At 44.0% G+C, this 13422-nt stretch overlaps 1 protein-coding gene and 1 non-coding gene across 2 annotated transcripts in view; one reads left to right on the forward strand and one right to left on the reverse strand.

Moving 5' to 3' along the window:
• Positions 1 to 2083: 2083 nt before the first annotated feature.
• trnar-ccu (transfer RNA arginine (anticodon CCU)) lies at positions 2084 to 2156 on the reverse strand. The gene has a single exon. It is a non-coding gene; the product is annotated as a tRNA-Arg (tRNA).
• Positions 2157 to 5042: 2886 nt separating this feature from the next.
• Positions 5043 to 13422, forward strand: part of dnah2 (dynein, axonemal, heavy chain 2) — a 77262-nt gene continuing 68882 nt past the window's right edge. The window contains exon 1 of the mRNA XM_076170791.1: positions 5043 to 5144. Coding sequence (XP_076026906.1) covers positions 5043 to 5144 — 102 coding nt within the window. The remainder of the gene's footprint in view (positions 5145 to 13422) is intronic.

Here is a 13422-nt window from a genome sequence, read left to right on the forward strand (position 1 = left end):
TGATGAATGGGAAAGTCAGGATTGGTGGAGGGATGTCGCCTTAAGTGGAAGTACGTCAGATGCCGATCTTCTGTGCATGACCTCTGTTTTGTCCCACTTTCTCTGTGTTGGGTTCACTGCTCTGTGTTCATCAACAATCTGTGCGCTTGCTTGTCTTGTAAAAAACAACCTGAATGAAATCCTTCAACAGACTGAATATGGGACTCTGGTTTTTTCCGATCTTATCTTCATCTCAGCCATCTGGTTTTGTTTTCTCGCCTCCGTTCTTTATCTCACTGGCTTTCTTAATTCCTTCTCCTTTTCTCTCTCTCTCTCTCTCTCTCTGTTTCTCTCTGTTCAAATCAGCCTTTTGCATTTTGAAGATTGATTAAATCAGTTTAAATTGGCCTATCCTGAATTTCTCTGCGCTAACAGAAATATTCCTTGCGGCGTTTTAAGGACTTTATAATCTGATATCTATCCTGTGTGTCAGTGGCCTGGGATAGTAGATCACACACACACACACACACACACACACACACCAGCACACATACATAACATTCACCTCATGGATATCATTTATTAGTATTTTATGAAGTATCTCAGAATAGGGCAGGGAAATCTAAAGTCAAACATTTGTCCCATATTTGACATGAAGTGGTGATGATGGAGAAGGTGTCTTCACTCCTGATTGATCCTTCTGTTAGAAAAATGTTGATTGAGTTATACTATGGGATAAGAGCATGCTGAAGTCCAGTACAGGAGGAAACAAGCAGTCTGACTAGAGACAGTCTTATGATTGACTCAGACAGTGTGCACCAAGATGTTTCCTACTGATGGTGATAACTTGTGATTTACTCAGGTAGTGTGTCCTGTTGTTATTGTTAAACTGATCAAGACTGTGAGTGACAGGGACAAAGTTCTCTGGCAACCATGTATAAGAGGACGAGTTGAGCTATTGAAAATCAGTCAACCCAGACTGCAATGACCACACGTTGTAACTGACTTGACTCTTGCTGCAGCAATAAATTCTCAACCCAAGTGTTCTGAAGTCTCCGTGCCTGATGAAAAGAATTTTCCTGACACCTTCTACATTCACAGCTTCACCCGTCTGTGACAAGCTGACGTGCTGTTAAAGTAACATTTTGATTTGATTCATTTTAGATTGCTTTGACACACTTTTCTCCCGTTATGAACCTTCTCTGCTTGACGTGATTTGACGTACAAGATGGTACCGGGTTGATGATGACGATGGAGATAAGGTGAGGTGAGGACAATCGCACAGCTGGAAACAATCATTGTTTTCATTGTTTACAACAATGAAACCCAAAAAGTCCATAAATGAAATAGGGCAGCACATGAAGGACGGTCTGTTCCAGACTTTTAAAAGCACGTGGAACAAACGGGCGCAGATGAAAAGCAATTATTCATTCAATGGATTGTGACATTAAAAGAAAGTGGAACACATGCGCCCACTCTCCCCGCTTGGAGTCAGCCATCCAGTCAGCCCCTTCCAACACTCCTCAACCACTTATTGCTTAACTGTCTCGTCAAACAGCGGCAAGTGGTGACATTTAATGTTGGAAGGAGGCCCAGAAAAAAACACCCACTCACCTTATTTGTTTCCACTTTTGTTTGTGCTGGTTTGGTGAATTATTCAATCATTCCCATGCCGCCGGGAGCACCTGGGCAGCTCAACTCCACATTACTCACTGTACTGATTGGTCTCACTCAGTCGTTGGACGGACTAACAAACACATCAACGCAACAATCAATCAGTTTATCCCACGAAATCCACCAAATCATTGTGTCGGTCCAGTTTGTGTAAGAGAGGAAACTTGGGTCAAATCACATGCCAACACCTCAATCTGAAGTTTGTTTTCGAGTGCTCCTCTTACACACACACACACATTATAGAGGGGTCAGCGCAGGGCAGCCATGATACGGCGGCCCTGGAGCAGTTTTGGGGGTACTGTGCCTCAGCAGTGCCCTGGAGGTAAACTGGCAACTCTCCAGCTGCCAGTCCATACGGGACTCCGATTGGCTTCGGCTCCCAAGCTGAGGCCCCTAAGGACTGAGCTACTGCCGCCCCAAAAGGAGGCACAACCCCAGATGGGACTCGAACCCACAATCCCTGGCTTAGGAGGCCAGTGCCTTATCCATTAGGCCACTGGGGCGGATAAGATCTCACTGTTCAGCTCAGACGTGCACCAAAGCGACAGATCAAGTCACCGTCTCGTCTCTCCTTATGCATCTCCTCCACACGTGTATCACATTTCCTAGATCTCATCACGTTTCTCTCCGTTTTCTCTCTCTATGCAGCTCTCAGTTTCCGTAGCCTGTGTTTCAGTATTCAGTTCCAAATGTGCAGTGATCCAGATCCCGGAGCATTTTACTCTGTGATTAGCATCATGCATAATTAGTAAATGAGAGCGGACAGGAGCAAACATCAGCATCGTCAGTATAATCACTAACTAACACCTCGTCTGTGATTTAAAAGGATTATCACTATCATTAGCTAGATTCAGTTGTTGCTCAGAGTAAATTAGGAATTACTTTTGCAGGCAGTTCCCAGGTTTCAGTTTGAAGTTCACAGGTGTGTTTGGTGTTTATGTTGACCTTGTTCTTCTTGTTTTCAGTCTTTGATCCTGTCCAGGTGTCACATGAAGGCCCTTAGTCTTCATGAGGACACATTAATTCAATGTTTAGATCACTTAGTTACCAAAATCACTACAGTAGCTGACAACGCACATCATTCTTTCTATACAAAGATCTGTTGTTTAATTTGTATTTGGGAGAACAAAGCTATCGTTAGTTGAAAATCCCTTTTATCAGGATGAGAATGTGATGGTTTAGTGTGTTTATCTCTACAAGCTGTGTTTACTTTACGTCATCTGATAGTTGTGAGCTGTTCCATTAGATGTTGTAGTGTTGTGCCGTGGATATTCTGTGGTGGGAGGAAGACTTTGAGTGGTAGTAAGGAATGATTTACCCAGGACTGCTCTGCTGATTGTGGGCCAGTGGCTTAGAATCCTCCCTTATTCTGTGGACGGAGATATTGCGTTACATTGTGTTGCTATGAGGAAACGGGGTCTTTCTCCTCTGAGTCTTTCTCCTCTGAGTAACAAGACCTTGTCGTTTGTCTGTATAGTGGATGTGTCCCTTTAATAAATTCAGCCTGAGCGCTATTTTTACCCTGTAAACAGTTCTGAATGCCTGCTGATTTCTAAAGGATATCTTGTTGAATTATCACAGCCTTAATGAAACATCCCAGCTCCTTTTATGTGAAGAGCTTAGGCAATCAGCAGATGAGATTGAGTTCTTCCACACTGACAGAGATGCAATATCACCAAATCAATCTGATGGATTCAATTAAAAATACTCTGCTTGCCTTTTCATGTCAAACTTACTGACTTACAGACTTTTTTATAGATTTTCTAACAGGGATCTTAGCTGACAAATCCCTGCACTGTTGTTTCACATCCCAATTCAACTGATCTGGTTTGAAAACAGGACTGAGCTAGCTTGAGTCTGAGCTGAGTACACACAGTAGTTCAGTTCAGTGTTGATGCTGGTGTGTTGCTGGTCTGGGCTCAGTGTCAGTGTAGGTGTAGTGTGTGTAGGGTTTGGTTCAGGTCTGAGAGGGGTGAGAGGTATTAGCACGTGTGTCTATTAGCACGTATGTATGTATGTATATATGGTGATTACCACAGGCACGTGACTCCACCGGATTAGCGCTGACTCACTGGGGAGCGATTACCGTTTCATTGCCTCGCACTGTTTGCATGTGAGAGAGATGAAGAGAGAGAGGATGTGGTATGATGTGGTAATCCTTGGGGGAGTCGCTTACTGAAGTTTTGGGAAAAGTTGATGAAGCTAGTGAAGTGTGTGTGTGTGTGTGTGTGCGTGTGTGTGTGCGTGCATGTCAGTCCCTGTGTGTGGGCAGCAGTGTTGGATATTTGCTGAAGTCTCCGGGGAGAGAAATAGGTAGAAGTGTTCTGGTGCAAGACAGAATTAGAAGCTTGTTTAACACATGTTGGCTCAGAAGGAAATCATCATTTCTCAACACTTTGGTGGAAAACAGCCCCCTTGATAATTTGCATCTATTTTTCCTCACTCCGTCACACACACACACACCTAGCCTGACACCAGCGTTGCTATGTTGTCTCTCTTATGTTTTATGTTGTAGGGAACATAATTAAATGCCAGATAGAGAAGCAGACGTTGAGTTATGGCATTCTTTACATTCTTTACAAGATGGACATGTAGATAGACGCCAACATGTCTTCCACCCTTCCTAAGAGTTTATTGTCTTTAATCAGCCATACTTGATCCTCTCAAGTGACCAAATTAAGAAGCTGACAAGCAGTTGAGGAAAGTGTGTGTGTGCGTGGGCTGCACAGATGTCTAAGTACTTAAACTTCAACCCAAATCCATCTTATACCCGATCCCAATTATCATTCCAACCCTAAAGTCAAGTCATTCTCCTGAACTCCATTTGATTCTGCAAAATGTTCAATGTTCATCGATCTAACCTCCATCTGGCTCTTACAGGTACACACACACATTACCATGTACAAATACACACTCAATACATTCCTGGATATGATTCCTGTTGCAGTCGTGCCATTAGTAATCCAAATACCCCCACCTGGACTGGCAGGAGACTTGAGTGCAGGGTTTGGCCTAGTTTGACCTGCTGTGGCCTGATTTGGAAGCTCTGACTACTCAGTGAGCTGGAACAGACAGGAGGGAGATTTGCTTCCCACAAGCCCCGGCGTCTGTGCTGCCTAGCATGACAGTTGCGCTGTGTGTGTGTGCGCGTGCGGGTGTGGTAGCATGTTTGCGTGCGTGGCTGTCTCACTGTGCCACAAGGGACAGGTTTTGATGAGAACAAACTCACACTGTAGCCCAGGAGTCCTGCACACAGACGGAAATATGTTTCAGTGAAAGGATCCTTGCACATATTACAACCACCTTCTCCTTCACAAGTACACACCCACGTACGCACACACACACACGTACGCACACACACACAAGTACACACGCACACACGCGCGCAGATGGCGATGTCCATCAGCGGCCCCGGGGTTTGCTTGTGCCAGAGGGGGACCGCCGAGAGCACAGGCCTCCTGCTGAGACAGATGGCTGTAGAGGTGGAGGCAGTAGGTGTGAGGAGAGGTGGAGGGGGTAGAGGGCAGGAGGCGGGGTGACCTCCTGACAGCATGGGGCCAAATCTGATACAGTACACACACAAATATGGACTTAACTAGTTTCGGCAAAAGCTTCTTGAGTATAAGGGAGCTCATTCTTTTCTGACCCAAACAGTCAAATTAAAGTATTTCCACAATGATTAATTGCTTTTGTTCTTCTGCTGAATGGATTATTGAAGGTTCAGCATCTACCTGCACAGGCTGAAACATGTCACACACACACACCACACGGTCAGCTCGCAGCATACACACTCTGCTCTGAGCCGGCGCGTTACATAGTTGAACGGATGCATGGCTGGAGACTTCCCTTTGAAGTCAACCGAGGCGGGAGAGGGAATTGATGGATTTGTGTTTCATGACATGCTTTGCCACCCTGCTCTCCTCAGTCACCCGGGCTCATCTCAGGGTTAGACTGCAAATTCTATCCCTATTTATCCCAAGCTGACAAACCCTTGTAGCAGTTGACTCTTCACCCTCTATTCTCCCGTCTTCTTCTTCTTCCTCTCCTACTACTTCTCATGTTGTTTTTCCATTTCTGCTTCTACTTCTTTACCCTCTTCCTCATTCTTTCCATGTCCACATCACCTTTCTCCCTCATCCCTCTCTCTCTCTTCATTAACTTCATTGGATTAACTGCATTAAGGTGATGTTCACAAATCTGGGGCCTCATTTATTCTTTTACATTTATAAAACTCCTGTAGATGAGATTGGTTTTGTTTGTTGGTCTCAGCTTTGAGTTCCCAAATGAAAGAAAGTTAATGAAAGAAAGTTAGAGAAGGTGTTGTAAGGGGATGTAAAGCCAGGCGCCGCGGCAGCAGAGTCACCGGTGTATCGCACCTTTCTGGGGAACCTTGTTGACGGAGTGAAACAGTTCCTGCAACAAACAAAGAGAAAGATTCACCGCCTGGCTCAGTGTTACCGCTTAATTAAAACCCCAGGGCTGCTCAGATTAGACCAAATGTGATTGGTTGAGGTTACAAATCAAGAGGTAGCTGATAGCTGCATGTTGTGGTCGTCCTTTGAAGAGTTTCAGTTGACCAGAGTCTCCATGTTCTCATACAGTACTTACCTAAACTCCGTGTCTCCGGCTTATGGTTGAGCACTGACGCCCACACTTCATCTGCTTGAATTCCTCTCCCCCTTCAGGCTCGGCGTCCTCTTCAGGATGACAGCCTGGTTCACGCGAAGTCTCACATTCCCTGTCACCTGTGTGAATGTGAATATGTATATTTCTTCACTTAGTGCAGCGGCTCTCAAACTTTGAGGCGATAATTGTCATTCCTGAGGGCTCATCCGCTACAGGAAAGCACTCAGTTGTATTTATAAAGGTCACACACTGCCAAAACAAGAACGATCCAAGAAGAGTGGGTCAGGAAAAGGATTTCTGAGGTGCTTTGCTTTGTTTGCAGCAGCCATGACTCAGAGCAGCAGCAGCAGAGGCACAGAATGAATGAAAGGCTGGTTAGACAGCACTGTGCGTTCACTTAAGATGTGCATGTGGCTGCTGAAGATCTTCGTTAGTGTGATGCCAACAAGGTCATGTGTTAGTTGAAACACCAGTTGTGTTATACTGTTTGTCCACAACACTCACACTCAATAATACATTCACATAAACACAGATTGATCACCAAATCCTGTCAAGTCCCACCTTTTACTTTGGCTTCATCACACTGCCTGTACTGACCTACTTATTAAAATTGCAGCCTCCCAGACACAGACTGAGAAAGTGTCCCGCAGGCACTTGGCACCAGTAGAATGCAGGATGCGTCTCCACTTACCTCTTACCTATCATATTCTCTTTCCTCAAAACTCTCGACAACAGGATTACAGTCCCCTCTCTGCCTCTGCATGTCTGTGGGGAGGAAGTGTCCCACCTACACACACACACACACACACACACGGTGCTTACATGCAATACACACTAGTCCACAGAGTTGATGAGACGCTGACTTTAGATGAAGGCTTAACACCAGGAAATTGTGTGTCTAACACCCCACAAGGGAAGAGACTGTGATCAAAAATGAATCAAAGGGGGAAAAACTTGAAACAGCAAATTTAACAAGGGCTCATCATTTTGTACCGGAGCGTAAACCCGTTTCTTCATGTTTTTTGTGGGAAGTTGTAAGCCGTAAGTCTTTGCTCGTGACACCGTTTGTCACGTTTGCCTAATTGTATCGGTATTCCATTGTTTATACCGATTTCTTTTCTGCGTTTCAAAGTAATGTTAGTCATGAAAGCTGCTGTCACTGCATCCAGGACACGCTTACGTGTTTTGATGGCTTGGATTGGAGTGCCAACCCAAGCTGTCTCTCTCTCTCTCTCTCTCTCTCTCTCTCTCTCTCTCGCTCTCTCTCTCTCTCTCTCTCTCTCCACTGCAGATCGGCCAACAACTCTTAACTGAAAGACTTAAGAACACATGACTAGATGATGACACATGATGACTAGGTGCCATGCAGGTAAAGCTGTTAAAGCATGAACACAAAGCATGGCTCTCTGCTGCATTCATGTCTGTGCATCTAACTAAGAAACCAACTCTCTGCTTGACTACCGACTATGGAAGATATACCACAAAGAAGTCAACCATGTGGTGCAACTGTCATGTCTTGCAAGGTGTCAGTCTGCTTTGATTGTGTGTGGAGAACAAGTCACACTCAATCAATTGGTGTTAAGCACTTCATTATTGTCTAAGAATAGATATTCTAGGTTGTCAAGAGGGTCAAAGATGCTGTTGTTTGCTTGACTGAGCTTTCATACATACAGTATTCACATGCATCTGTGGGCAATTTAACATTTTCATTCCCGTTCCCCCATAATCTCCCTTGGTCACTTTTATGCATTAAGCTCCATAAAATCAAAACAATAACAAACACAGTATTATTCCTGTAAAATGTATATTAAATGTTAAATCACTGACACTAAGATGAAAGAGATATAAATGTGTTGTGCTGAATGGAATATGAAGAAAGAAGCACCAGCAGGAGGAGTAGAGAAGTTAGTGTAGAGCCCAGACCTTTGTTGACCTGCTCCTACTCACAGAGATCATCCCTGTCTTGTTCCCTGTAGACACACACACATTAGACTGTGGCAAGGCAAGTCAGCTGTCAGGCTCAGCCTTACCGCAGCTCTGGTTTGTTGCTTGGTGAGTTTATGCAAGCATGTTTCTGCTCCTCTGCCTAGAAGGTGATCCTACAGCGGAGAACACAGAGGCCAAATGAAACCAGTTCATCCGTCGCCTATTTAACCCGAGATGGTTCTGAGACCCGGCAGCTCCCCTTAATATTCATTGTTGCACTGAAATATACATAAACACCTCTTACCAATGCTGACATTGAACTGCTTGACAGAAGGAGGCGGCCTTTAGCTGCTGCCACATCTGTCTGCATTGCAGTGTGTGTATCATAAATGTATATGTGGATAAGTGTGCATGTGAGAGTTGTTAGAAACATCTGATGAACAGATAAATGAATAAATAGTGGTGCATTATCACATGCCGAGCACACAGCGCACACACGCACACACACACGCAGGCTGAATTATTTATGCAGCTGTGATATTGCATTTTTCATCTCAGCTCTGTTACGTGTCTCTCCGTACTGTGAAAAGCAGATGGCATATTTTGAGGTGGCAGTCATGTGTGCAGGAGGAAAGAGGGGGAGAGAGATGAATAGATGGATGGATGGATGGATGGATGGATGGGATAGTCCACATGTTTTTGTAATTTTCTCTAACCAAATTTAGCTCTCCTGCTCTGTCTCAGCCCCTCCCTGGATTCATCCCAGCGCTGGCTTGTGTGTGTGTGTGCTTGTGTGTAGTCGTAAGTAGTACAAACTCTTTTCCTCTGTGTGCATGTTTGTGTGCATTTGTCCAGGTGTGTGTTCATGCGTGTTCAATTGCATATGAACCTACAGATACAGTGTGTTTGTGGTTCTATGTTTAGTGTGCCAATGATCTTGCAACCTGGTCCACACTGAGGCCCAGCTAGGATCCATGGTCTGGGTGGGAGCACATGTGGCGTGGTAATGAGAGCATCATTAGTTTGGCTGGGAGGCTCCTCCGCCATTAGCTAATGGATTCTCAGCCATCTGCTCCAGCAGGCTCCACTGGTTCCTCATTTCCACTTCGATCTGGATGGGCTGCTGGAGACATCTATTCTATGTGTGGAGGCGCTGGGAGTGGCTCAACACTTTCAACAGTGAGGTTCAGCTCCTCCTGTCTGTCAGGCTCAGCATCAGCCAGCGTCTCCTCCGTCTCTCTGGTCACTTATTCAGTATCTGAATCTCTCTGATCCACTTAGATACCCTCACTTATGAGGACAGCACCTTTTCTATTCATGTGTGTGTGTCCATCTGTGTTTATATTCCATACATACATACATAGTGTATAGTGTTGGTACCTGCTGATGCATTGTGCTGCCAGTTTTCTGAGTTGTTGGCCTTTGCTGTATCACAGCATTAATAACTGCATCACAAAGGTCACCGCAAAATAAGATTACTGCTTGGTGAGTGGTGGTTATTGTTGCAGAGAAGCAGAAAATGTTCCTCTGAACTTCCATTCAGCCAAAGAAACAACAGCAACAACAACAAGGCCATGTAGGAAACACACACACACTGAATGCAGTGTAAGTGCAGCATAAACACTCATACAGTACTAAGTGCTCTGGATTACTAAATGCAAGGCTAACTTTCTCAAATTCTACATATGTAGGAGGGAATGCAGTGATGACGAATGTTCACCGCTGCAATGTATAATTTCCATCAAATTCGAAAGCCACATGTGGTGACCAGACAATTATCACATTCTCCCAAAATCATGTCATTCAAATCCATGGCTCCTGCCTCAGGGGGAAAGCCCACAATGTTCTGTGGAACGTGTGACCCATCTTGTCAGTTTCACAGGGAGCTGACCCCTTTCTTTCACTTGGGCTTCGACTAGAAATAGGTTTTGTGCCTGAAGCTAGTGGGTCTCCACAGGACACGGGCTCTGATGGATTTTAAACAGACTGGTTCCCAGGGCAAGAGAATAAAAATGCCACCTGGGATCCTCTTTGAACACGCAGATGAAAACCTGGTCTATTTACCTGCTTTAGACCACTTAGACTGCTCTACATTAATTCACCTCTCTCTCTCTCTCTCTCTCTCTCTCTTTCTCTCCTTTCATGTGGTTTCTGAAAGATGTCTATTGAAGTTTATATGTTTTTAAAATGCAACAAATTATAAATTGGCAGTTCATACATTTCCATTGATTGTGCCTGAATCGCTTTATCTATAATAACTAGAGACATTAACACAACACTTCAACTTCATCTCTTCTCTCTATGTAAAAAAAAACAATCTCAAAACTTTCCAATAAATGAATTACCATTGTTGTGAGTGAGTGAGAGACGTACATTTCCGAGTACAATGGGTCAATGTGTTAACTGAATAAATTGGGTTTGCTTCATTTACCAATTGGGAGGTGCAAACAATGAGTGCAAACACAGAAGTATGTCCTTCCTCCTGCACTCTCTTTCCTCAGACGATAGAATTAAAGCTAGGCCCTCGCCAGTGCTGCAATAAGCACCGTTCATAAAGTGACGCCATTATGATATCCTAGGGAGGCGGGGCTAGACAGATGTTTGCTCGGTAATATTTCAGGATGGCCGACAGCACTTTGAAAATGTTTTTCTAGCTGACTTAGCGGTGCTAAAGCTCCATCTTTTAATGGTATGCTAATTATTTATCTAGATATTAAATGCATTTACTTCTGTATCAAAGAAAAGTCAACAGTTTTATGCCCAAAACACTTTGACTTGTACTGATCACATTTTTATACATATCACATTTGTTTGTCTCTTCAAGTTTATTTATCCCACATCCAAACGTTGTCTCCAGTCAGGATTGTGTGCAGTTAAAACAACAACAAATAATACAAAAGGTGTGAACATGGAAATGGTTCCCTTCATTTCCTTGAGACTCTCTGCTTTTAACGATCATTACTCGTGACGCCATATCTTAAATCTGAGTCATAGTTCAACTAAGGTTGAACTATTTTCCCCTCCAGTGCAAAGCTTTGCCTCTATTAGCTCTCCTGGGAATGAGTCTGTGCCTCTTTACCTCCCATTTGAAACATTTTCACCAGCTTGTTTCTTTTTGTAAGTGCTTCAGGTTTATTATTGAAAGTCCTGAGAAAGCAACGGGAAGCAAAACTCTTGGGTTACTGTGATTTCACCGTCAAGACAGACTTTTGAAGCTACTGAAACATGGAGCAAGGAGAACAGTGTTCTGACAGAGAGAGTGGACAAACAAACACATCTATCTTTATAAAGCACACACACACACTCACTCAATACAGTTACAGCAGCTCAATACTCTATTTGTCCTGGTCTGTTATCATAGTAAACATACTTCGATTTGTGCTTATTCCATTTACATTAAGGTGTAAATTGATGTATTTGGTGTCTTATTTGAAGCATATTTGTTTAGCTGCATGTGAATGTAGATGTACTGAGCACTAAGCTGCCTCCACTGTTTCCCAACATGCAGACAGGTTGCAGATCTTAACTCATTTGCTCAGACGGTTTGATTAATTGTCTTCATTTATTTTTATCTGCCATAATCCCACCTCGTCAGTTGTTTTCTTTCTCTCTCACTCTGTCCGTCCATTTCTCATTTGCTATGAAAATCACAACATCTGTCCCTGAGGGGCCCTTCCAAGAAATTACACATTATCACCCCTGGCTTTGCCGCAGCCGTGCTGGGGCATTTATCACACCTATCAGGACGCTTCGTCAACATACGATCGCATCCGCTGTCCCCGGAGGGCGGTTGCTCATCCTGCACACACATACACTTACACACATCATACGCAGACTGCCAAACATCCAGATGTATCTGTCAACTCTCAGATGCTCATTTCACACACACACAGGCACACACACACACACCACAGATATTACAAATCTGCTCTGTTATGGTTTCTACTTCCTACTGGTTTAGTATGACTCCCCTGGGCGCAGTATAACCCCATCCTGTTTAATTGAGTGTATCTCATCATCTGCAATGGGCCGTCTTCCCCGCCTCTAATCAGTTTGAAGACTTAACTTTGTGCTACCCTTTACACTTCTGTAAACTATGTTGGTGTTTTCATATTTTGGAGTGAGTGAATGGACTGAGTCAGTTGTAGTGGGTCCGACATCCAAAGAGAATCAGATGGAAATAGTCTGAAAAGCTGTGATTTGAAGGAAGAGGATTTGGAGAGGAGTAAGCATGTGTTGATCCTTTCTTCAGACCCAAATACAATAGAGCAACACAACAACTGCAGATGCTGTAAAGTGGTAATGGGGCTCAGCGTGTGAGAGAGGTGGGAGAGAAGGACGGAGTGAGCAGGAGAACAGAGACTTAACCGCCACCTCCACCTCCGTCTTTATTACTTCCTGTCCCTTATCTTTGAGTCTGTTACTGCTCTTTACTCTTCTCATTCCACATTTGAGAACTGTGTGACTGCAGGTGTGTGTGTGTGTGTGTGTGTGTGTGTATTTGTATATAATACCTGTGCTCCCTATGGTTCTATTGTGCGTCTGTATGCTTTCAGATTGCTCAAGGTGTCTTGTGTGACTCAACCTCACATGTCTATTTGTGTCTTCTCTTTTTCTCTCACTTCCTTTTGCACTTACTAACTCTTGCTTGCTTTCATCCACTTGCAGTTGTTACATGCTTTCTCTCTCTCTCTCTCTCTCTCTCTTTCTCCCTCTCTCTCTCTCGCTCTCGCACTCTCTCACCATGCCTCCCATCGCTTCTTTCATTTTCTGACTCAACACCTTGCTCTTTACATTTCTATTTCTGGTCTCCATCTTCCTCTCCCCATGCCAGCATCACCTCCCCCCGCTTCTCATTATCTGTCTCTCTATTCCTCTCCCCTGCCTCTGTCACCACCACCAACACTACACACACACACACACACTTGTGCATGTGCATGTGCATACATAAGTTTTCATACTCGCATTATAGATTGATGCGATGTCCCTGCTTGCCTTCAACACAACTTTTCTTCCAGCCCAGCAGATCCAAAGTGATAAATGCTGCATCTCACACAGATTAAACTGCTTTAAAAAAATGCTAATGTTGATTAACAAATAGACAAGATGACTTAAGGTCTTTTCATGCATTTTGTTTTGACTTGGTTGTCAAATCCACAAAATTGGAATCACACCAACTGCAATTTGCCAAATAAAGCAGCTGTTCATGAAAACGAT

Source organism: Genypterus blacodes, unplaced genomic scaffold (assembly GCF_046128005.1).
Source record: "Genypterus blacodes isolate CSIRO-AG114 ecotype Tasmania unplaced genomic scaffold, CSIRO-AGI_Gbla_v1 ptg000232l_1, whole genome shotgun sequence".
NCBI lineage: Eukaryota > Metazoa > Chordata > Actinopteri > Ophidiiformes > Ophidiidae > Genypterus > Genypterus blacodes.